General features: G+C 44.9%; 1 protein-coding gene across 1 annotated transcript; it reads right to left on the bottom strand.

Annotated features, from left to right (window-relative positions):
• Positions 1 to 1,445: 1,445 nt before the first annotated feature.
• LOC133078538 (zinc finger protein OZF-like) lies at positions 1,446 to 10,879 on the bottom strand. Its single transcript, XM_061173631.1, has 4 exons — positions 10,550 to 10,879; positions 8,487 to 8,525; positions 6,536 to 6,662; positions 1,446 to 5,198 (listed from the first exon to the last, which is right to left on the bottom strand). Exons 1-4 carry the CDS (start codon positions 10,562 to 10,564, stop codon positions 3,820 to 3,822), a joined length of 1,560 nt encoding a protein of 519 aa, XP_061029614.1. The 5' UTR covers positions 10,565 to 10,879; the 3' UTR covers positions 1,446 to 3,819.
• Between the last annotated feature and the right edge of the window lie 12,839 nt (positions 10,880 to 23,718).

The raw sequence follows: 23,718 nt of genomic DNA, 5'->3' as shown, positions 1-23,718 counted from the left end.
AGGGTTAACAGAAGCTGGTGAGTAACAGAAATCCTTGAGTTTGTCTTACAGAACCACAGATAAGAGAACAGCTTGTCAAAACCCCTCTGCTTGTAAACTGCCTTCACTGATTAAGCTCGTTTTGGTTTTTTTCTCTCTTTAGTTGCATACACTCCAAGCTTCACATGGCCTAAGTAATATCACAAGACTCCCTAACGACCCCTGTAAATAACACCTCTGATGTATGGGTCACTATAGTAAAGGGAGCCCCAGTTGTTTTTTATTTGTTTTTGGCTGCATTGGGTCTTTGTTGCTGCATGCAGGCTTTCTCTACTTGTGGTGAGCGGGGGCTACTCATCGTTGTGGTGCGCGGGCTTCTCATTGCAGTGGCTTCTCTGTTGCAGAGCACGGGCTCTAGGCGCGCGGGCTTAGTTGCTCCACGTCGTGTGGGATCCTCCCGGACCAGGGCTTGAACCCGTGTTCCCTGCATTGGCAGGCGGATTCTTAACCACTGCGCCACCAGGGAAGTCCCCCCAGTTGTTTTTTAGGAACTTAGAGTCAGCTCTAACACACTTTGAGCTAGTTAAGACTGATTGTAATTACCAACCCGTAAAACTTGGCCTGCACAAGTGTTCGATGAATGCCCTTTGGACATCAGATGGCCAAAAACTCCACCCTCAGATCATGCAGAGTGACTCTATTTCTGAATATGCATCCCATGAAGAAGCATGTAATGCAGATACACCCGCACACACCGATCACCTCACCTTTTCTCACACCCTATCACCTTTCCCCACACCTAAGACCACCCTGTGTCTTTATCCCATAAATAACTCAAGGACCCCAACTCCAGGGAGGTGGATCTCAGGCTTGCTCTCCTGTCTCCTCCCTTGGCTGCCCTGTGAATGAATTTTTTCTCTCCCGCAAACCTTGGTGTCTCAGTGTTTGGCTTGTGCACCTCTGGAAATGCTACCTGGTTTGGTAACAACCTCATGTTCACAGCTTGAAATTGCCACAGTTAGAGTATTTGTACCAGGGAAATTGGCAAACACTACAACCAAGGGTCGATTCATTGTTTTATTACTTGTCTAGACTTAAGAAAGTAACGGGGCTTCCCTGGTGGTGCAGTGGTTGAGAATCCGCATGCCGATGCAGGGGACACGGGTTCAAGCTCTGGTCCGGGAGGATGCCACATGCCACGGAGCAACTAAGCCCATGAGCCACAACTACTGAAGCCCACGTGTCTAGAACCTGTACTCCACAGCGAGAAGCCACCGCAATGAGAAGCCTGCGCACCACAACGAAGAGCAGCCCCCGCTCGCAACTAGAGAAAGCCCGCGCCCACCGATTAAGACTCAACCCAGCCAAAAATCAATTAAAAATAAAAGTAATGGAGAATAAGTTAATGAGGACTGTACGGTGGGAATAGCACAAACATTCCACCCAGCAAAGTAACTTCAGAAAAGTCAAGTTCTAACACATTTCTTTTATTGTCTTCTTAGTTATTATAAAAAGGGAAATATCAGCCAACATTCACTACCAGTTGGAAAATAACTACTGTGAACATTTGAGATACAGAGCTGGCAAATGAACACATTAAAAACGTTCAGCATGATGAACCATTAGGGAAATGCCATCAGACCACAGCAAGATAACTCTACACACTTTTAAAACAGGTTAATATTTAATACATTTAATATAACAGCCAAGTACAGGTGAAGAATATAGGGGAACTTGAATGCTCCCATACCGTTGATGGGAATGCAAAAGGGTACAGTCATTCACTTTAGAATATGAAACCATATATTCATATAAAGGATTTTATGTACATGTTCATAATAAGCTTATCTGTGATAGCCAAACCAGAAACAAACCACAAAACCCCATCCTTTAACAGATGAATGGATAAACAGTCAAAGGGTGGTATATCCAAACAGTGTATTTTTCAGGAATTAATAAACTATTAGGGAATTCCCTAGTGGTCCAGTGGTTAGGACTCAGTGCTTTCACCGCTCAGGGCCTGGGTTCAGTCCCCGGTCGGGGAACTAAGATCCCACAAGCCTTGCAGCATGGCAAAAAGAAAAAAAAAAAACAGAACTATTCACATCAGCAACTTGGATGATTCTCAAGATAATTATGCACCATGAAAGAAAAAGGCAAATACAAAAGTAAACACATTAAGATTCCAATGATATTAAAACTCTAGGAAACATTAACTAATCGAATGTGAAAGAAAGTCAACAGTAGTTGCCTGGGAGCCCATGAAGAGATGTCAGAAGGTAGATATGGAACTGATGGATATTTGTTATTATAATGATGGTTCTGTGATTTTACACATACTAAAACTTACCAAGCTGTACATTTTAAATATATTCAGTTCAGTGCATACCAACTATATAGCTCGATTAAGTTTTAATAAAAATTGGCTTCACATAAAAATCTGAATCTCCTTTTTGGAAAAGTAGAACTCTGGAAACCAACACGTTAACTCCATCACCTCTTCTTGTCTCATGGGAGGGACTCTGTCACAGTAGCAATAAAGACACCCGTCTTTATAGCAATGAAAGGTGTTTCTACTTGAGTTATCCAGGACCTCTTCCTGAGTCATAAATAAACATGCCAGGACTACATGATTTCCCCACTTTCATTTTTTTTTCCACTGTGCAGCAACGGCCTTGAGATAAACAATTTGGAGATGCTATGGGATCCTAAAACCTTTACAGTATTCAGTCTGACACTGACTTGGACCTCAGGAGAAGAGAAACAGCTCTCTACCTCCTAAGGATTTCTGCAAAAACTTTATCCTAAATGGCCATAATCCCTGTACGTTTGTGGATGCAACTTTTTAATTTTCCTAAAGATCCCAAATTACAGCAATTTTTCTTTTTATCGGAGTACAGTTGCTTTACTGGATGCAGCTTTAGAAAAGGCTCATCCCTACTTGTTTGCTTGTCTCTCACTCCCTATTAATTCCCTGAGTGTTTCTGTACCACATATGGTTCCCACCTGATGTCTCTAATCTAACGCTCAGCAACACCAGCCTACCACGTTGTGGACATTATGGCTCATGGCTCTTTTCCAGCTGGACTTAGAGAACTTCTTCTCTTGAACAGTACTGGGGGTATGATGTGACATCCTATGTGAAAAAGAGAACAACTCATGCTGCTCCAAAAAACAGTGGTGGTTCTCACAACTGTCCTCATCTCAGGGGGACGTCAGGACCCACCAAAAATTCTGATATCCAGGTCACAACATTATTCCCACAAAGCCCTGCAGGAGGCCTTGGACAACAATGCAAATTAGACACAAACTGCAATGAAAACTATTTTCTGCCATGATACTATCCCCACTGAGGTATACAAAGTTCCCAAACAGGTGACATAGAGCTAGAAAAATCCATCCTGAGTATGACATGAAATAATGCCACTGAAAAAGGTAAACCTCTGTAAGCCACCAGCAGAACCCAGACTGGGTCACCTTGGTCAAAGCTGGTTAAGTCCATGGCCTAGTCAGTTAGACACAAGAGAATGACAACACCCAAGTGCTCAGGCAACTCATGCTTCCCTCCACAGGATGCGAGAGCACAGAGGTCTACCTACCCTGATCACACTGGGGCGACCGCCACTTGGTAAAGGTAAGATGATTTTTACCACAGAAACTCACACTGACGTTAGTCTGGCAAGGGCCCTGCACAGGTTAGAAAGTAGAGTGTAGCTCCTTAAAAGCTTCATATGAACCTGGTACTCACAGGCAGTCTACACACTAGGGCTGTTCAGATGTATGGCATTCAACTTCCAGTTGATGACTCCCTCACAGAGTCTATTCAGTATGATGTATTAACTAAGGAGACGGCTCATTCGCTGCTCTCATCTCATTTGAAGGCCTTTCTCCAGTATGAACTTTCTGGTGACGAATGAGGTTAGACCTTCGGCTGAAAGCTTTCCTACATTCGCTGCACTCAAAGGGTCTGTCTGGGCTGTGAAGTTTCTGGTGCTGAGTCAGAGCAGACCTTTGACTAAAGACTTTTCCACATTTGCTACATTCAAGAGGCCTCTCTGTAGTGTGATCTTTTCGGTGTTGAGTAAGTTGGGTGCTTTGGCTAAAGAATTCTCCACATTCAGTGCACTCATATGGTCTTTCTCCAGTGTGAATTCTCTGGTGTTGAGTGAGGCCAAAGCTTTGGCTAAAAAGTTTCCCACATTCAATGCATTTATAAGGCCTTGCTCCAGTGTGAACTCTCTGGTGCTTAATGAGAGTAGAGCTTTGGCTAAAAAGTTTCCCACATTCACTGCATTCATATGGCCTTTCACCAGTGTGGATTCTCTGATGTTTAATGAGGCTGGGACTTTGGTTAAAGAATTTCCCACATTCACTGCACTCATAAGGCCTTGTGCCTGTGTGAACTCGCCGGTGTTTAATTAGGTTGGAGTTGGACGTAAAGAATTTTCCACATTCATTGCATTTATAAGGCCGTGATCCAGTGTGAATTCTCTGATGTTCACTGAGGCTGGAGCTTTGGCTAAAGAACTTCCCACATTCACTACACTCATAAGGCCTTTCTCCAGTGTGAATTCGCTGGTGCCGAACAAGTGTGGGTTTGTTGCTAAAAGCCTTCCCACATTCCCTGCACTCATAAGGCCTTTCTCCAGTGTGGACTCTCTGGTGCTGAATAAGTATGTGTTTATAGCTGAAGGTTTTCCCACATTCACTGCATTCATAAGGCCTCTCTCCAGTGTGGACTCTCTGGTGCTGAGCAAGCCTGTACTTGCGGCAGAAGGCTTTACCACATTCACTGCACTTATAGTGCCTCTGTTCATTGTGAAAGGCTTCCACACATTCGGCGTCCTTTTGTGGAGTGACCTGGTGCTGGAGAAGGCTAGAGCTACCAAGGAAATTCTTCCCAGCCTCCTGGCATGTGGAAGACTTCTTGGACGCATGGACTGTGTGGCTGTTCATAAAGGCCTTACCCACGTCTCTTCTAAAGAGTTTCTTTCCACTGTGCTGGTGAAATTTCACACCTGACCCACATAGTTTCTGGCTAGGGTTTGTTCCGAGGTCCTCAGCTGGATGCAAACCACCTTCTAAGTCCGGGCTACACCTCTCCCAGGGATAGGCCTCCTGGGTGGACAGGTTTGTCTTTGAAGTATTTATTCGTGGCACTTCTACAAAAACATTCTGCTCAGAAGGTGACTCCTTGATCTCTGCTCCATGCCAACAACCTGAAAGCACAGACATATGGATGAACTTCATGTAGATTTTGGTAGAAGGAGGCAGCCCCATCACAAATATCAAATATGTGTCTGACATACCAAGGAAATAATCCATGGGACTGTTTTCAGGACAAGGGAGCTGAGGGCAGGTAAGGAAAGGGCAGCTGTGCAGGACTGGGCCTCTCCACGTCACAAAACAGGGAGGACTCACCAGGCAAAAGACACAAGGATGGGGCCGAGCACACGGAGGAGCTGGGGTCCACCACTCACTCCTCCAGGAACAGTTTTCACCAGGGCCTTGGTTGCTGGTGACACATGTGTGCTGTATGGAAAGCTGTGGCCAGGCCCAGGAAAATCCAATTGTCACTGAGTAGCTGGTGTTCAAGGACTATTTTGAGGATAGGTGCAGAACTCATGACACGTTAAGTGTAGGCCAATATTGAAAAGCACAGAGGAGTGAGGATGGAGAGGACCAATGTGGAGTGGAAGACAGAGAAGCGAGGGATAATCCTGGGTTCGAAGTCAGAGTAGACACGACAGAAGGAGTAAAGTGTCAAGAATGGGTAGGAAAGACAGAAATGAGGTACACAGTCACTGTCCTTGGCACCAAAACAGTGCTGGGCACAGGACATGTTCCTGATATGACTTGAATCCAACCATAATATCACATCCTTCCCCTGATGCCAATCACCAGACCCAGGCTCACTTTGAGCCCCTCATGTTGTGCCTGGAATCATGTCCACTCTGTCATGTACCCAGGGTTCTCCTCCCAGCTCCACTTGGACAACATGGGACCTAGAAAATGCAAGTCCTAAGGGAAAGACAGGACAGGTGAGCGGTCAGTACTGGCCCACAAGGGCAATCAATTCCAAAACAATCTCAGGAAAGAAAAACAGTATCACATATTGAATCTTTGAGGAGAATACCATAGCAACAGCCAGGTGGACCCCACAAACAGTGACCATGTCGGGTCCGAGCAATTCCTGGTACAGTCAGGCCCCAGGAAATGACAGCCAGAAAAGGGCAGAACCTGGAGTACAGAGGTGGCATGGGTCTACAGTCAACTTAGCAGGGAGTGGCTGAGACTAATGAAACCCGCTGGACTAATTCCAAGTCATTTGACACAGAAAACCTTCACTGAAAAAACTTCAGAGCACTTGGCATTAGGGCTACTTGTGAAAGGAGGTCATATACACACTCGGCCTTAGCACCGACAGCACAGATGACAGGGAAGCAGTAATAGAGATGTGCCCACTGTCTAGCTGTGAAAAAACAGACTTGCCTTTGGAAAAAAGGGGAAAGGCAGAGACCTGCCCAGGATGCTGGGATAGGTGTGAGGGCCTTACCCAATGATGCAACAAGTGCAAAGGTCTCCAGCATGACATCGCGGTACAGGAATCTCTGGGCCTCATCAAGAAGCCTCCATTCCTCCTGGGAAAAGTACACAGCCACGTCCTCAAAGGTCACAGAGCCCTGTGATGACAGGGACAGATGTCTCCATAAGCAGCCTCTCTCCCCAGGATCCCGTAAGTACCCCTAACCCATACTCACTCTGGGTTCATCATCCTCCCCAGCTCCCTAACTCACAGGGCACTGGTACCAAATAACTCTTCGTGCTTCCTTGAGCACTAGGTACAACTCTCAGCAGCAACAGGCAGGTGGACAGATAGATGCCATCTAAGCTGTGGGCCTGGTATTCTGGGCCCCCTCCCTCTCCTGTGAGACAACAGCCTGAGAGTCCCCAGGATCACGTTTCCTAGACACAAACAAACTTGGGCTCATAGTCCTCTCAAACTCCTGGTATGAGGGCCCTGGGGCATCTTGGTCACACACCTTCCCCACATGCATATTACTCACTGCCTAACTCCTCATACATCTGATCCCCATCACCACCACCCGGCCCACAAAATTGGCATGTCTCCTGCCTCCTCACATACCCTTCTGCACACGGCATCAGAAAGTGCCTGCCAATGCAACAGGATCCCACCGTACCCCAACTCTCCACTGGCGGTTCCCCAGCCCTGTTCTGAAGGCTTCCCCACCAGGCCTTGTTCCTGACTTTAACCTCGGTCAAAACATGCAGATCTAAATACCCCTGGTCTGGTTCCACTTCTATGTTCCTCACTATGTCTCTTCACCAATTAGAACCTTGTCCATATAACACCCATTTGAAATCCACACCTACTTGACACACCTAAGGTAAACTCATCTGACACTGTGACAGAAACTCCCCAAGTTCCACCACAAAAACCTGGTGAGTGCATAGGAGGAGAAATAACAGCAGCCTGACTTCACTATCACTTCACCTCCATTTCTGCTTTCCCTTTGCATCAATTTCACAGCCACTCTCCCATGAAAACCTGGGCCACCTGCTGGACTTTCACCACCCCCTTCTGTGCCACTGATGATCAGTCCTGTTCCTTGAATGTCTTTGTGACACCCACAGCCCCCCTCTCCTCCCTTGCCCCCTAATGCATCCTGAAGCCTCCCCCAGCACTCTAGATCTGCATGTTCAGCTGTCCACTTGTCTCCTATACTTGGGAGTCACTGAAACAGCTGTGACTCAACATGGCCAAAACCCAAATCCTAATACTCTCACTAAAAAAGATTCCTACCACTGACTTCTGCATCTCAGTTTGATGGTACTTCCACACTTCCAGATGCAAAGGGAAAAAACTGGAGTCATCTGTGACCCCTCCACCTTAGAAAATCTGGTCAGCCCCTACTTTAAAAGCCAATCCAGAAGCCAAGGGTTTCTCCTACCTCCACATCCACCCACCCTGTCCAGCCACAACCAATGCTTATCTGGATGACTGCAACAGCCTCCTTGATTATCTCCTTGTCTTCCTCTCCCCCAGTCTGTTCTGCATTCTGCACCCAGGGGTAGCCTTTTAAATCCTAAGTAAGATCACTTTTCTTCTCTGTTTCAAATATATCATGGCTGCTATCACTCTCAGAACAGACTTCTGAGAGTACCATTCTAGGAGCAACTTCTCAAAGTACCACTCTAGGCCTGACTCCGACCCCCTTGCTCTCCATCCTCACCAGACATTAACAGAGACCTAGAAGTCCTAGAACACTCCCATCTCACTCTCATCCCCAAGCATTTGTACATACTAACCCCTGTACCTAAGACAACCTTTCACATCTCAGTCCACTGGCTGCCAAAAATGGGTATCTGTCCATATAACCTCTGGCCTGGACTTAGAAACCTGGGCTTAGGGTTTCTCTAAGGTCTTGAGATACCAAGGCCAGGAAGGGTGGCAGCAAAAGAGTTCCAGGACACCTGACACTCACCAGTGCAGTGTCCATAAGTGGTTCTGCTGAATGTGGAACCTGTGGGAAGAGCAGGGCCATGTAACTTTAATTCCCATCAGCAACATAGACGAAAAAGAAGATTAATGAGTGAACCGTTTAATACTGAAGGCAAAGATAAATGCTCAAGGGAAAAATAAAGCATGTAAAAGAGGGCAGAAAATGTTATAGAGCTGTGCCATAAAGTCACATGGATAACTTGAGAAAAGGCTTTCCAGAAGTGGGACAAACAAGTGAAAATCCTCTCTATCAGAGTCATGCCTGGTGTGTTTGAGCAGCATCCACAAGGATGGTGTGACTGGAGCCCAGTGAGCCAGAAGAATAAGGGATCGTGTTGGTGAGGAAGTGGTGTTGGCAGGTCATATAGCACTGTTAAAGCCCTGAGCCACAAATATCAAAATTTAGTCTCATTTTATGTACAGGTCTGTTTCTGACACTTCCATTTGTTTCCCTTTTTCTATGTTTGTTCCTTGCCAATAACAGATTTTTCTCTTCCCATAGCTTGTAGCTGGCCCTAACAGGTGGCCAGGAGTTCTTATACTTCCTTTTCAAATTTTACTCTGGTTATATTAAAAATTATTGTTTTATATAAAATTCCAGCTTACATAATCCATAGATTAAATTCTGATTTGAAATTACTATAACATTGTATAATTTAAGAATATGTACTTTTAATACTTATCCATATTCTTTGGTGTTAAATTTTCCATAAATATTCAGACAGATTATCTGTAATTTCCTACATGCTTTTCTCTCCTGTGGAAGAGAACAGAACCACCATTTTCTGACTATGCATTCAAAATGAATCTCTGATAAAGGGGTTGTTCCTAGAATCAGTAAAAGTGCTTGGCCTCCAGCAGTTGGGGATAACTGGACCTCATTTTGGACTCTTTAAATTTAAGAGAAAGGAAACAAGCTATAGGACCCAACCTCTATTCCATCCTCATTATAGAGACATGGAAATATCTTCTTGAGCTCTTAATATCCTGCTAGGGTTTCGAAGCATTATGACTTTTTATCCTTACAATGATTCTTTTCAGCCCCCTTAAAACAAGTATTTTAACAAAATGTTTTAATCATTTTCTCTTACAAGATCACCAGAGGAAAATGATTTAACAGTAAAATAAATATTAGTGGAAGAGCACAATCTCTTAAAACACAAAAATCCTCTGTGTGTGTGCAGACTGTAAAAAAGTAAGTTTATGTAAGGCATAAGTGTGTGTCAAAATATAACTGTGAAATAGCTTAAGTATAATTTTCATTCAAAGAACTAAGTTAAAATTAGTAACACGGAGCAAAACAAGATGAGTAAGTGGAAACGTTAATTTAAATACAATAAAAATTTTAACATATAAACTAGACAGATGTGTGCTTTATATACTCCAGAACACATTGCAAGTATGGCTACAGTACTAGTGCTTATAGATACAGAAAGCAAACAAAACCCCAACAAAAAAACCATAGGCAAAAAAAGGCCTTCAACAGGAAAACGTACAGACATTTTACTCATGTATTCATATCTACAGAATACTGCACAAAAAGGAAAATGGATACCCTGCATGAAAAACATGGGTAAAGTCACACCATATTGTGCAAATGAAGAAAAACACATCATAATACTTATATGATTCCATTCATTAAGTTTTAAAACAAGCGACCGAAACTAAACTACAGCCGTCAAATATTTTCCACATAGTTGGCAAAACTATCAAGAAAAGCAAGTAAACGCTTACTTTAAACAACAGACAATACCTTAACTTTTGGGGGATGGGTATAATTGTTTTGAAGGACCCCACTGGCGGCTTCTGGGGTCGCATTTTTTGACCTCAGCGCTTAACAGATACTAATTTTAGAGCTGCTTATTCAACTGCATGTGTAAGTTCTGTGCAATTTTTCTCCACGCAGGTCATATTTTAAAATCCGGAAAACCAAGGTTTGGGGGCACGAATAAATATAAATATAGGACACGCGTAAGAAAAAATTGGTAAGATCAGAAACAGTGCAGAATGAGAAGAGTTGGGGGAGGGCCCTGAGGGCGCATTTACCTGAATCGGACCCATCAGCGCGGCCGCCGCGAAGGGAGTCTGTGTGCGAAGGTGGGTCCCGGGCGCGGCGGCCCCCGTCCCGGCCCCGCGATAGAGTCAGGCTGGATGGCGCCCACGCCGAGCCTCAGACCCGCCTCAGAGCCGCCTCAGAGCAGCGGGCACAGCAGCTTCCTGTTTCCCTGATCTCGGGCTGGACCAGCGTCCTCAACCTCACCACCAGTGAACAGATCCGAGTTTACAAAATGTCGCCGGCGATCCACGCCGGAAGGCCCGCCCAAACGCCGTCCTCCAGACGGAAGTGCCTCTGCCCGAGTCTTCATTGGTCCAGTGCCCCTGAGGCGCGGCGCAGTGCTTTCAGGGTAATGTAGTTCACAACGCTCCCGTCCCCGGCAAGAGGCGGTGCCCCCCAACCTCCAGGGAAATGTTCCGCCTCACCCGGAGGGTTGCTGGCAAGTACAGAGGCTGTGAGCACGGGGCGGGGTTTCACGTTTCTTAAAGGGGACGCACCCAGATTTCCTTGAAATGCAGTCTGTGCTGATCACAGAGAGGTACAGTGACATTAATATTTCAGATGTTCCCCAAACCGGCAAAACCAAATGGGCACATGATTCCGGGTTGTCGCTCAGACACAAAGTGCATCCATGCTGAGCTGGAGTCCAATAAACATTGTCTTGTTAATCTTCCAGTACATGTAGGCTGAAGCTTTAGACTCAATTTATGAGCCTCACTGCGTTAGGTCAGGGTCAAGAAAGTAAAGACTTCAGACAGTGCCATGCCGGGCAAGACAGAGGAAAGATGTGGGGCGGCCAGAAGCAGGTGGACCAGGCGCTGTGTCTCTGATTCCCTCACAAAAAAACGTAAAGCCTGTTACACTGTCCCATTCAGGGACCGACACATATTTCTTACTCCACATTTTAATATGTATTCAGTTCTTCTCTAGAAGCTAAGATCTACCTATCTGAAAAGAAGAGGGACTTACCATATGCAACTTTCTGTCTGGAGAGTGACTCATAGCTTATTTGGAAAGGGGGCATCTGAACCCAGAGATAAAGGATTGGATTACATGATCTCCTTTCCTTGCTGGGGAGTCAATATAATTTCACCTGCAAGTGCAGTGAAAATGCATGGAGAGTTGAGCTTATCTCAGGAAAATATTTGTGAAATGTTGAAATTGCTGAAATCAATCATTATTTAGTTATTCAAAAGTGGTGGCCAAAATAGCTCTTGGCCATGTGAACGAGGTTAGGATCTCAGTGAAGACTGAAGGAACACTGAAGTCTGAGAATGAGAGAATGAAGCTGAGCGCGTAGTTACACAGGAAACTTGGCTAATCTGTGGATATAGCTCTCCAAGTTGTGATTTATCATTTATTTATTTAAATCATTTTTTAGTATACCAAACAATGCCAGCTTGAAGGGTGACATAGAGAGAGCAGATATCTTTGCCAGAATGCTAAAAACAAACAGGGCATCTGTGCCATCATATTTATACCCTCCTTAACAAGCACTCATTAAGTGCCTACTCCATTCCAAGCACTATTTTGGCTGCATGGGACCCATCAAGATCCAAAGAGACAAAGATCCCTGCCCTCATGAGTCTGACTTTCCGGTCAAAGGAGATGGACAGTAAAAATTAATGACAACATAGTCAATTACATAATACTTTTATGTGTTATGAGTGTTAACCAAAATTTCAGAAACAAATATCTGATTGAAATTAAGACGCATTTATTTGGGGCTTGTTAGGACTGCAGTCTGGGAGACACAGTTTTGAGAAGCACTAAAATTGTGGTCCCCTGGACTACAAAATGGAGGAAGGTTATAAAGGCAAAAAATGGAAGGCCACAGTTAGTTCCATAAATTGTTTGTGAAGAATTACAATTGGAGCTGTCATGAAGTAAGGGTGCTTGTAAAGCAAGGATTGATTGGAGTTGGAAATGTCTGCGTAGTTACAAGGGGGACTCTTGAGACCGCAAGGCTGTAGGTAGCAGATATTTTTTAAATGTCTAATGTCTGCTATCAAACTGAACTTGGGTCTACTCGCCCACTGTGCAGCAAAGCTAATCTACTAACACTGGGTTGTGGTGAAGGAAAGTACAGTGTTAATTGCAGGGTATCAAGCAAGGAGAACAAGCAGCTCTAGCTCAAAAGACCCAAACTTCCTGACAGATTCTAGGGACGGGCATTTAGAGGGTTGAGGGGTGCAGCTCGTGGACTTTCTTCTGATTGGTTGGTGTTGAGGTAAGAGGGTGATGTTTCTGGAATATAATGGTTGTGGTCAGCATCCTCCACCTGGGTGGGCGTCTAAGTTTCTGCAAAACATCTCAAGTATATGTGTCAGGTTATGTGTGTGTGAAGGTACCATGTCACTCATTAGACATCAGAGAATTCATACTGGAGAAAGGCCTTATGAGTGTTTTGATGTAGGAGATTCTTTTGTTGCAGCTCCACACTCATTAGACATTGGACAAATCCCACTAGAGAAAGGCCTTATTAGTGCAGCTAATGTGAGAAATTTTTGTAGTAAAACGCCAGATTTGTTACACACCAGCAAGTTCATGTTGATACAAGGCCTTATAAGAACAGCGAATATGGGGGACTTCCCTGGTGGTGCAGTGATTAAGAATTCGCCTGCCAATGCAGGGGACACGGGTTCGATCCCTGGTCCGGGAAGATCCCACATGCTTCGGAGCAACTGAGCCCGCGTGCCACAAGTACTGAAGGCCGTGCTCCTAGAGCCGGTGCCCCGCAACAAGAAAAGCCACCTCAATAAGAAGCCTGCGCACTACAAAGAAGAGTAGCCCCTGCTCGAAGCAACTAGAGAAAGCCCGCGTACAGCAACAAAGACTGAACGCAGCCAAAAAAAAAAAAAAAGAACAGCAAATATGGGAACTTCTTTACATATAATTCTGGCCTCATTAAACATTGTTGAATTTACACTGGAGAAATGCCTTCTGAGTGCAGTGAATGTTGGAAAGTCTATAGCCAAAACTCTCATTCATTTGGCTCCAAAAAATTCACACCAGAGAAAGAACTTATGAAGGAAGCAAATGGGGAAAGGACTTCAGCCAAAAGTCTGCTCTGATTGGCGCTGTGAAGTACATATTATGTACTTTTGGGGTTTTTTTTTTTTCCTTCTTATTGTGTTAAAACACACATACGTAAAATTTGCTATCTTATGTATTTTATTTTATTTATTTTTTAAAGTGATTTTTAAAAATTTATTATTTATTTATTTATTTATTTTTGGCTGCATTGGGTCTTCGTTGCTGCACGTGGGCTTTCTCTAGTTGCGGTGAGCAGGGGCTACTCTTCGTTGCATTGCATGGGCTTCTCATTGCGGTGGCTTCTCCTGTTGCAGAGCATGGTCTCTAGGCGCACGGGCTTCAGTAGTTGTGGCACACGGGCTTAGTTGCTCTGTGGCATGTGGGATCTTCCCGGACCAGGGCTCGAACCCGTGTCCCCTGCATTGGCAGGCAGATTCTTAACCACTGTGCCACCAGGGAAGTCCCCAGTTTGTGTCTTTTTGTGAATACCTTACTTCAGTTATAATAACCTCAAGATTCATCTATCATGTGTCATGTTTCAGAATTCCCTTCCTTTTTAAGGCTGAATAATACTCCATTGTATGCATATACCACATCCTTATGCATTCATCCATTGATGGACACTTCCCTAGTTTCCATATTTTAGCTGTTGTAAAGAGTGCAGCTGTGAGAATGACTGCACAAATATCTCCTTGAGATTCTGCTTTCAATTCTTTTGGGTGTATAGCCAGAAGTGGAATTGCTGGATCATATGGTCATTCTATTTATTTTAATTAATTTATTTATTTTATTTATGTATTTTTGGTTGCATTGGGTCTTCGTTGCTGCGCACGGGCTTTCTCTAGTTGTGGCGAGCGGGGCTACTCTTTGTTGTGGTGCGTGAGTTTCTCATTGCGGTGATTTCTCTTGTTGCAGAGCACGGGCTCTAGGCGCGTGGGCTTCAGTAGTTGCAGCACGTGGGCTCAGTAGTTCTGGTTCGCGGGCTCTAGAGCGCAGGCTCAGTAGTTGTGGCACACGGGCTTAGTTGCTCCGCGGCATGTGGGATCTTCCCGGACCAGGGCTCGAACCCATGTCCCCCGCATTGGCAGGCAGATTGTTAACCACTGTGCCACCAGGGAAGTCCCGGTCATTCTATTTTTAATATTTTGAACTGTTTCCTTTATTGGCTGTACCATTTTATGTTCCCATCAAAGGTCCACAGAGTTCCAGTATCTCCACATCCTCTTCAACATAATTTTATTTTCCATTTCATGTTTAGTAGTAGCTATCCTAATGAATGTGTAGTGTCTCATTGTGATTTTATTTAGCATTTCCCTAATGATTAATGATCACATACTTCTTGGCCATTTGTGTATATTCTTTTTTTTTTAATTACTTAATTATTTGTTTATTTATTTTTGGCTGTATTGGGTCTTCGTTGTTGCGTGAGCTTTCTCTAGTTGCAGCGAGTGGGGGCTACTCTTCGTTGAGGTGCGTGGGCTTCTTATTGCAGTGGCTTCTCTTGTTGCAGAGCACAGGCTGTAGGCACGGACTTCAGTAGTTGTAGCACGCAAGCTCAGTAGTTGTGGCTCGCAGCCTCTAGAGAGCAGCCTCAGTAGTTGTGGCGCACGGGCTTAGTTGCTCCACAGCATGTGGGATCTGCCCGGACCAGGGTTCAAACCCGTGTCCCTGCATTGGCAGGCGTGTTCTTAACCACTGAGCCACCAGGGAAGTCCTGTATATTCTTTTTAAAAATGTCTATATTTGCCCCTTTTAAAATCAGGTTATTTTCTGATTGTTGAGTTGTAGCAGTTCTTTATGTATGTCTAGATACTTACCAAATATATGATTTGCAAATGTTTTTCTTCCATTCAATAGGTTGTCTTTTCACTCTGTTGATTGTGTCCTTTGCACAGAAGTTTGTAATTTTATCGAGTTTTGCTTTTGTTTCCTATGCTTTTTGTGTCAATGCCAAGAAGTTATTTCCAAATCCAGGATCACGAAGCTTTTTTCCTTTGTCTTCATCTAAGAGTTTATGGGTTTATATCTTACTGTTAGGTCTTTGATCCATTTTGAGCTCATTTTTGGGTGTGGTGTAAGGTAAGGGTCCAATTTCATTCATTTGAATGCAGATATCCACTTTCCTACAATTTGTTGATAAGACTTTTCTCCTCCCAGGACTTCCCTGGTGGTCCAGTGGCTAAGGTTCCACGTTCCCAATGCAGGGGGCCCAGGTTCAATCCCTGGTCAGGGAAATAGATGCCACATGCTGCAACCAAGAGTTCAAATGCCGCTACTAAAAGATCCCACATGCCTCAACGAAGATCCCACGTGATGCAACTGAGACCTGGCGCAGCCAAATAAATAAATAAATAATAAATATTAAAAAAAGACTTTCCTCCTCCCATTGAATTGTCTTAGCACACTTGCCGATTATTTGATCAAATATATTGGCTTCCAGTTCTGGGCACTCTGTTGTTTCATTGGTCTAAATGTTTGTCTTTATGACAATGCCACAGTGTTTTGGTATATAGTTTTATGAAAATACTGTCTTGGTCCAATTTTGAGTCCCTGGCTTGATGCTAGTCATTTCCCCTTTTGGAGCAGCTGATTAAGTCTGCACCCAATCACTGTCTATATCAGGCACTCACACTCTGGACTGCTATACACCATCCCTTATGTCCTAGAGCCAGGATACCAGGCAACTGGAGACAGCCTCTATGTCCCTGACACCATGAAATTATTCCAGCCAGGTCATCCATGGGGAGCCTCAGAAACCTAGCTAGCCCCAGACCTCTTGCTATACATAGGGTGCTCCGTACAGCTCCAGGTTGCTTACTGTGTCCCTGTACAGTCCGTTGTGTGCCCCGCCTGATGCCCTTGTCTCATTCTAAGCCCTAGGTAACACAGAATTCTGCCTTTTATCTACCCAAGTGTCACCAAGAACATTTATTTTTTTTTTTCAAGGTTAAGTCCAGCACCTTTTTTTTTTTTTTTTTTGGCTGCGTTGGGTCTTCGTTGCTGTGCACAGGCTTTCTCTAGTTGCCGCAAGCAGGGGCCACTCCTTGCTGCGGTTCGCAGGCTTCTCGTTGTGGTGGCCTCTTGTTGTGGAGCCCGGGCTCTAGGCACATGGGACTCAGCAGCTGTGGCACGCGGGCTCAGCAGCTGTGGCGCACGGGCCCAGTTGCTCCGCGGCACGTGGGATCTTCCTGGACCAGGGCTCGAACCCACGTCCCCTGCATTGGCAGGCGGACTCTTAAGCAATGCACCACCAGGGAAGTCCCCTAGGGAGATTCTCTTAAGTACCACGTATATTGGAAGCTTTCATGATACACCTTGCACTTCCAGACCTGCCTGGAGTCCTTGCCAGAAATAAGTTGTTGCCAGTATCTGTTACGTTAGCCTTCCCTCCTCTGCCACACGGCAGGGTGCTGGAGTGTGTATGAATCATCTTTACAGTGCTCAGCAGGCAGGAAGCTATGCTTCCTCCCTTCATCTGGAGGACTCACCAGTCTCTTGACTTTTGGGGTATCTCATTCCCTTCCCACTGATTGTTTTGGGTGGGATATTACCCAGTTCTGGACAAGAGGACTCCAGCTGGCTTCTGCAGGCAGCTTGTGGAGATTTCCCTTCTTAGCGAGTATATTTGATTGACTTGTAATGGTTGGGTTGATTTTTCCACCCTCAAAGTCACCCGACCCAGGACTCTCCAGCTCACACTGCTGGTGTTTGTGATGGTAAAGTTCTTATTGGTTAAGGGACATTTACCCGTGGGGTTCTATTTACTGTATGCTGTGGATTGACAACAGATAATTCCTGCTCTGTCAGAATGAAACAGTGAACGGATTTTGTGGGGGCCTCTAGTTTGTATTTGCTATTCAGGAGGGAATAGCAAGAGGATAAAGAATAGCTGTCAGTCCATATTTGGTTCAGTTTGCATTGCTGCACAAGGCCTCCTGGGAAAGTCTGAAGGACCTCACCAAATTCCTTGCCCTGGATATGAAGATTGTTTGTCTCCCAGAATCAGCTTGAGGAGGGGCATTTGGCAGTAGCCTGAGTTGAGTCCCTTGTCCAAAGAAGATGTCCCATATTCCTCAGCATTGTTGGGGGATAGCTAACAGGGCATGTGATTCCATGAGGGGGAAGTGTCAGGTTAAGGCCCCTGCAGGCTGCTTGGCCAAACAAAATGGATGCCGAGGTAGCAACACGATGGAGTAGCTTAGCTAAACTCTCAACACCCTAAAAATGAGAGTCTCAGCAATCCACAGATGTCCACATGAAACCTAGTCACATGCAGGAGGTAAAGGGTGGGGATCATACTACCCTCCTAAATTAGAAAAAATCCCAGAAAAGAATCAAGGGGTTTTTTTTGTTTGTTTGTTTTTTTTAGTAACACTGTAACTCTTGGGGGTACACAGGCTCTCTCAGCTCTCAGAGATCATTCTTTTATTTATTTGTTTGTTTGTTTATTTATGGCTGCATTGGGTCTTCATTGCTGCACGTGGGCTTTCTCCAGTTGCGGCGAGTGGGGGCTACTCTTCGTTGCGGTGCGCGGGCTTCTCATTGTGGTGGCTTCTCCTGTTGCGGAGCACGGGCTCTAGGCGCACTGGCTTCAGTAGTTGTGGCACGTGAGCTCAGTAGTTGTGGCACACGGGCTCAGTAGTTGTAGCTCGTGGGTTCTAGAGCACAGGCTCAGCAGCTGTGGTGCACGGGCTTAGTTGCTCCACAGCATGTGGCATCTTCCTAGACCAGGGCTTGAACCCATGTCCTCTGCATTGGCAGGAGAATTCTCAACCACTTCACCACCAGGGAAGCCCCAAGGGTTATCTTAAAGCAAAAGGACAGCTTATCGTTCACAAGGTTTGCAAACCAGACATGCCCAGCCTTCAGCTGTAAATGAAACTATATTTGGGAGGGGTGGTGAAGGGGGTGAGGAGTTTTTAAAAGCAAAACCCACAAAAGCCACAGTTGGGAGACTTGTAAAGGGAATGGATGGTCCTTGCAGCTTGACCACAAGCCCTTGTGAAATGGAACAGGACCCTGCATGGCCTTCCCATGAAGAGAACTCCCCACCCCTGTGTCCCCTGCCTCTTACTTGTTGGAAAGCTTTAGGCTTTTAGGCTTTCTTTCAGTTCCAAAGAACGAATTTAATCAGAGAAGTAAAAAAATGCAGAAACAAAGGAAAGCATTCAAGCGAGACAAAATAATGATAGTTTAGCCATGAAACAAAGTCAAGGACCTTTAGTTCCTTCTCAAAGGCTGTAGATAATATCTTGAGTCATATCCTTGAGTTGTTTTGCAGATACTAAAACCTCCACCAGGTGGAGGAAGTTCACTGCATGCTACCACCAGACCGGTTGGAGCCAGATAATTGATAATTGAGATTTCTGAAATACCACCCTGTTACCTAACCATCAACCAATCAGGAATTGTTCATGAGCTGATCACACACCCTGTGACCCTCTCCTGTCATTAAAAACCCTTCCCTGAAAGCCCATCAGGGAGTTCAGATCTTTTGAGCATAAGGTGCCCATTCTCCTTGCTTGGCACCCTGCAATAAACCCAGTACTTTCATTCACCACAACCCAGTGTCAGTAGATTGGCATTACTGTGCATGGGGCAAGTGGACCCAAGTTTGGTTCAGTAACACGTGCAGCTTGACTTCAAGTTTTCGATGATTGGCTGTCATCAGAGCTTCTCCTTAGGGACTTTTCTAGGTAGGACCCTTAGCAGAATCTGAAGTCCTTACAGTTTTTGGTCATGGTTTTTCTAAGAACACAGAGTACATGACTGAACACCAGGTCTGTCATGACTGCCTGACTCCATTTTATTTTATTTTTTCATAGCACAAGGTACTCTTTATTGTGATATGCAGTGGAAAACATCTGTAAACCAGCTTACTGTAGTGGTGACAGCTGCAACCATGCTAAGGCCCTTTTATTATATTAAAAAAGGGTGGGTGTGGGAGTTCTGTTCACTCCTATGTAACAGCAAATGGGACCTGAATTCAGAGATTTTTAGGCATATGTAGCTTTTATATATCTTCATGATTTCTTGAGAGTTTTTTTCATTTAAAAAAATGCCTTCTTTGCCATAAGTAAGTCTAAATGCAGCATATACAGAACAGTTAGGAATACAGGGAAATTTAGCCATAAGTGTAGACCAGTGTAGGACAAGCTACTCTCTTTTAGATGTGGTTCCAAAGGAAAGGCAGTGATGAAGACTTGGAATTTTACCATATATTCAGGAAGAGGGAGAAAAGAAAACTTTTTTTTCTTTTAAAAATATCCAGGGAGGGCTTCCCTGGTGGCACAGTGGTTAAGAATCCGCCTGCCAATGCAAGGGACACGGGTTCGATCCCTGGTCCGGGAAGATCCCACATTCCGCGGAGCAGCTAAGCCCGTGCACCACAACTGCTGAGCCTGCACTCTAGAGCCCGTGAGCCACAACTACTGAGCCCGTGTGCTACAACTACTGAAGCCCGCGTGCCTAGAGCCCGTGCTCCGCAGCAAGAGAAGCCACTGCAATGAGAAGCCCGCACACTGCAACGAAGAGTAGCCCCCGCTCGCCACAACTAGAGAAAGCCTGTGCGCAGCAGTGAAGACCCAATGCAGCCAAAAATAAATAAATAAAATAAATTTATATATATAAAAGCTAAATATCCGGGGAATTCCTTGGCAGTCCAGTGGTTAGGACTCCGTGCTTCCACTGCAGGAGTCACGGGTTCGATCCCTGGTCGGGGAATTAAGATCCCGAGTGCCGCACGGTGCGGCCAATAAATAAATAAATAAAAATATCTATGCGATGGCAGAGTTCTGAACTATACTGAGTCAACGGTGCAGATCAACTACCCTCGGGCCCCAGTCCTGGAGTAGGTTCAAGATTGTGTGGGAGTGCCTCTGGCCCTTTCTACTGCTCTAGCTGTCAGACTTGGGACGAGTCCCTTAACCATTAAATATATTTTGTCCCCAAGAGTATTGGGAGAGGCCCCAGCTGGCCTTTCCAGATTGGCCCATTGGCCCTGTCTGCTTGGCTCAACAGCCCTGCTATGGAGGGGGCGCGCTGCCCTAGGCCAAGGAGAGAAGGGGGTCATCATTGCGCTTGAAATATTTTAGAATCAAGAAGCAGACAGTGGAGCTGCCCAGCGGGGGTGGGGAGGAAAGCCCCTCCCTCCCGACTCCATTTTATTTGGGGTCCCCGTTAGACACACTGGGTCCATTTTCTATGTCCTTTTCTTGGGGAATTTATCTTATTTTTACTTTTCCTTAGTGGAGATTACTTAATTTCTACAATGCCTTTATGGCTAAAGCAGCACAGAATACCTAGGTGGACACATCCCTTATTTAGCAAGAAGAGAAAACACGTTAGGGTTTGTTCTAGGGGTGTTTATAATATGTAATGTTAATATTAAATATACAATATGTTTGAGAGCCTGTGAAAGCTGAATTGCGAGAGAGAGAAATGATTACATTGGCCTTGCCATAAATGAATGCTAAATAGACAAATACAGAATTTTAGGAAACATGCAACATTCCTGCATACACAGAGCAGCTGGCAAACCTATTCCACATGTGTCACATTCACCTACCATTGTGCCTAAAACCCAGTAGGTGCTCACTGAACATTTCTTAGAACAGTAAATACACACTACAACATAGCTTCCGTATTCATTCTCACGTTTCTGGCAAGACTTTCAAAAGATTGTCTCAATCTATCCCTCCAAGCAGTTAATGAGCCATGTTTTCAAGTATGAAAAAGAAGCACATTTTGGAGAGAAAAGCCACAGGCTCAGCTTCATTTTCTGGCTTTTCAGACTTCACTATCTCTTGCTTAAACTTGGCTAAGATCTTAACTTTTTTTTTTTTTACATGTCACACATATGCTTTTCTAGAACTATTTCTGCTGCTTTATTTTAATAACTACATAATCAATAATACCTTTCAGTAATTTCCATTTCACAAGTGTTTTTCTCAGATAATTTAAACTCCCTTTGAAGACACTGCTGCTGCAATTTGAGGTGAAGTGATAAATAACTTCCTAGCAAGAAGAGGAGAGACTAGAATCCCACACATTTGTCTTGGGGGCAAGATGCTCCCCTTGTACACGTGCTCTGACTATTAAAAGATCACACACTGTCCCAGCAGAAGATGGAATGTGATAAATCACTATTCTTTTTCAGGTAGGTTTCAGATTCTTAAAAGAATTGGAAAATATCTCAGATATGGAGTAATAAATATTGTTTGAAGAAACGTGTTGTTCACTAGGTTCGAACAGAATCACTGACTGTACAGCCAGAAAAGCTGTTTTTCTGGGAACGAGAGTCACAGTTTCACCCTTTCAAGCAATTCTGCATTTCCTGTCATTCGTCCTCCATAATCCCTACCACGGCTCTATCTGAAGTCTTTTCTTTCTTGTCCTGGACCAAATATGCTGAAGGTCATTAAACTGAATACAGAGCTTCAGTCTGTTACCGAAGCAAAATTGGGTCCGCTTGCCCATAGGCAGTAAAGCCAATCTACTGACATCGGGTTGTGATAAAGGAAAGTGCAGTGTTCATTGCAGGGTGCCAAGCAAGGAATTCAGGGCAGCTAGTGCTTAAAAGACCCGAACTCCCCAAAGGCTTCCAGGGAAAGGTTTTCAAAGATGGGATGAGGGAGGAGGGTTGTAGGGTGTGTGATCAGCTCGTGGAAATTCTTCTGATTGGTTGTTTGTGAGGTAATCTGGAGTCAACATCATCAACCTTCTGGTTCCAACCATTCTGGGGTTTATGTGCTTGCAGGCAGCATGTAGTTAATGTCTCCCACCTGGTGCAGGTTTCAGTATCTGTAAAAGAGCTCAAAGGTCATGGCTCAGAATATTATCTATAACCCTTGAAGAGGAACTAAAAGTCCTTGACTTTAACAAGTAAACAATTATTATTTTGTCTTGCTTGACTGTTTTACTTTCCTTCTGGATTTTCTCACTTCTCTAATTAAATTTACTCTTTGGAACTCAGGGAATGATTTTAGCTAACGAGACGATCTCGGTCTTTGTTTTCTTTGGAGAAAGAATTCAACAAAGAGACTAAGATTGCAAGGCAGGCACAGAGTTCATTAGAAGCACAGTACATGTGGGACAGCACAAGGCTAGCTCACGGAGTGGGCTGCGTGCAATAGGGGCAGCTTAGGTTGTTAGTATGGGGTTAATCTTCCAGGGTTTGGGCCAGGGTGACTCCCCTTTTCCCTCCCCTACGATAGTGTCATCTGCAATTCCTTATTTGGGCTTCCACCAGGCTCCATTTTGAATCTTTCCCAAGAAGACCTAAGCAAAACCTATGTGGGGTGGGTGTCAAAATTGCAATGCTAATGGTATTATAATGATATTACAATGTAGCCAAAGTTACTAGAGGACGACTTGAGAACCCCCTCTGCGCATGTGCGGGGCTGGGAAGTCTCCTTGACCACAAGAATGTGGAGGCTGGGGTGGACCCTCTCATCTTTCATCCAATTAGGGCTCCTAGTCCCAATAGTAGTTTATCAAAAGGGTCAGCATGAAACCAGTTGCAGCAGGTTACCCCGAAGCCTATCTATCTCCTACCTCAAAGCACACGCTCGCTCCATGGTTTTCACCGTCAAGAGTTTCTTGCTGAGATGTTGCAAAGTTTCTGTTTTAGATGCCATTCCAGGGAATTCCCTGGCGGTCCAGTGGTCAGGACACGGCGTTTCCACTGCCCTGGGCTGGGGTTCAGTCTCTAGTCGGGGAACTAAGATCCCACAAGAGCGCAGCACCGCCAAAAAAAAAAAAAAAACACACCAGCCATTCCTCCATGCACCATGGCCGCATTAAGTGCAAAACAAGTAGGTGGCTTTGCTTCTGCCTAATCCTTATGCATGAGGAGGCTGTCCATGGGCCTGTCCCTGTCTTTCCTGCCTCCGGGAGGCCTAGGAGGCTACACTTTTTCTACAGACAACAGGCAGTCAGAGGACATGGGATGGCGGGGAGGAATCTGTTCCAGGAAAGTCCTATAGAGTCCTGTTAGGTTACAAGTTGTTGAAAAGCGACAGCATACCTGACAGCTATGAGTGCAAATAGAGTGTCATTATAATATGGTGTGTCCCTTTGGATGTGTAGATTTGGGAACTTGCTCTGTTTCACAGTCTGAAAT

The sequence above is a fragment of the Eubalaena glacialis genome, chromosome 18 (assembly GCF_028564815.1).
Source record: "Eubalaena glacialis isolate mEubGla1 chromosome 18, mEubGla1.1.hap2.+ XY, whole genome shotgun sequence".
Taxonomy (NCBI): domain Eukaryota; kingdom Metazoa; phylum Chordata; class Mammalia; order Artiodactyla; family Balaenidae; genus Eubalaena; species Eubalaena glacialis.
This window is presented reverse-complemented; position numbering and strand designations above follow the sequence as displayed.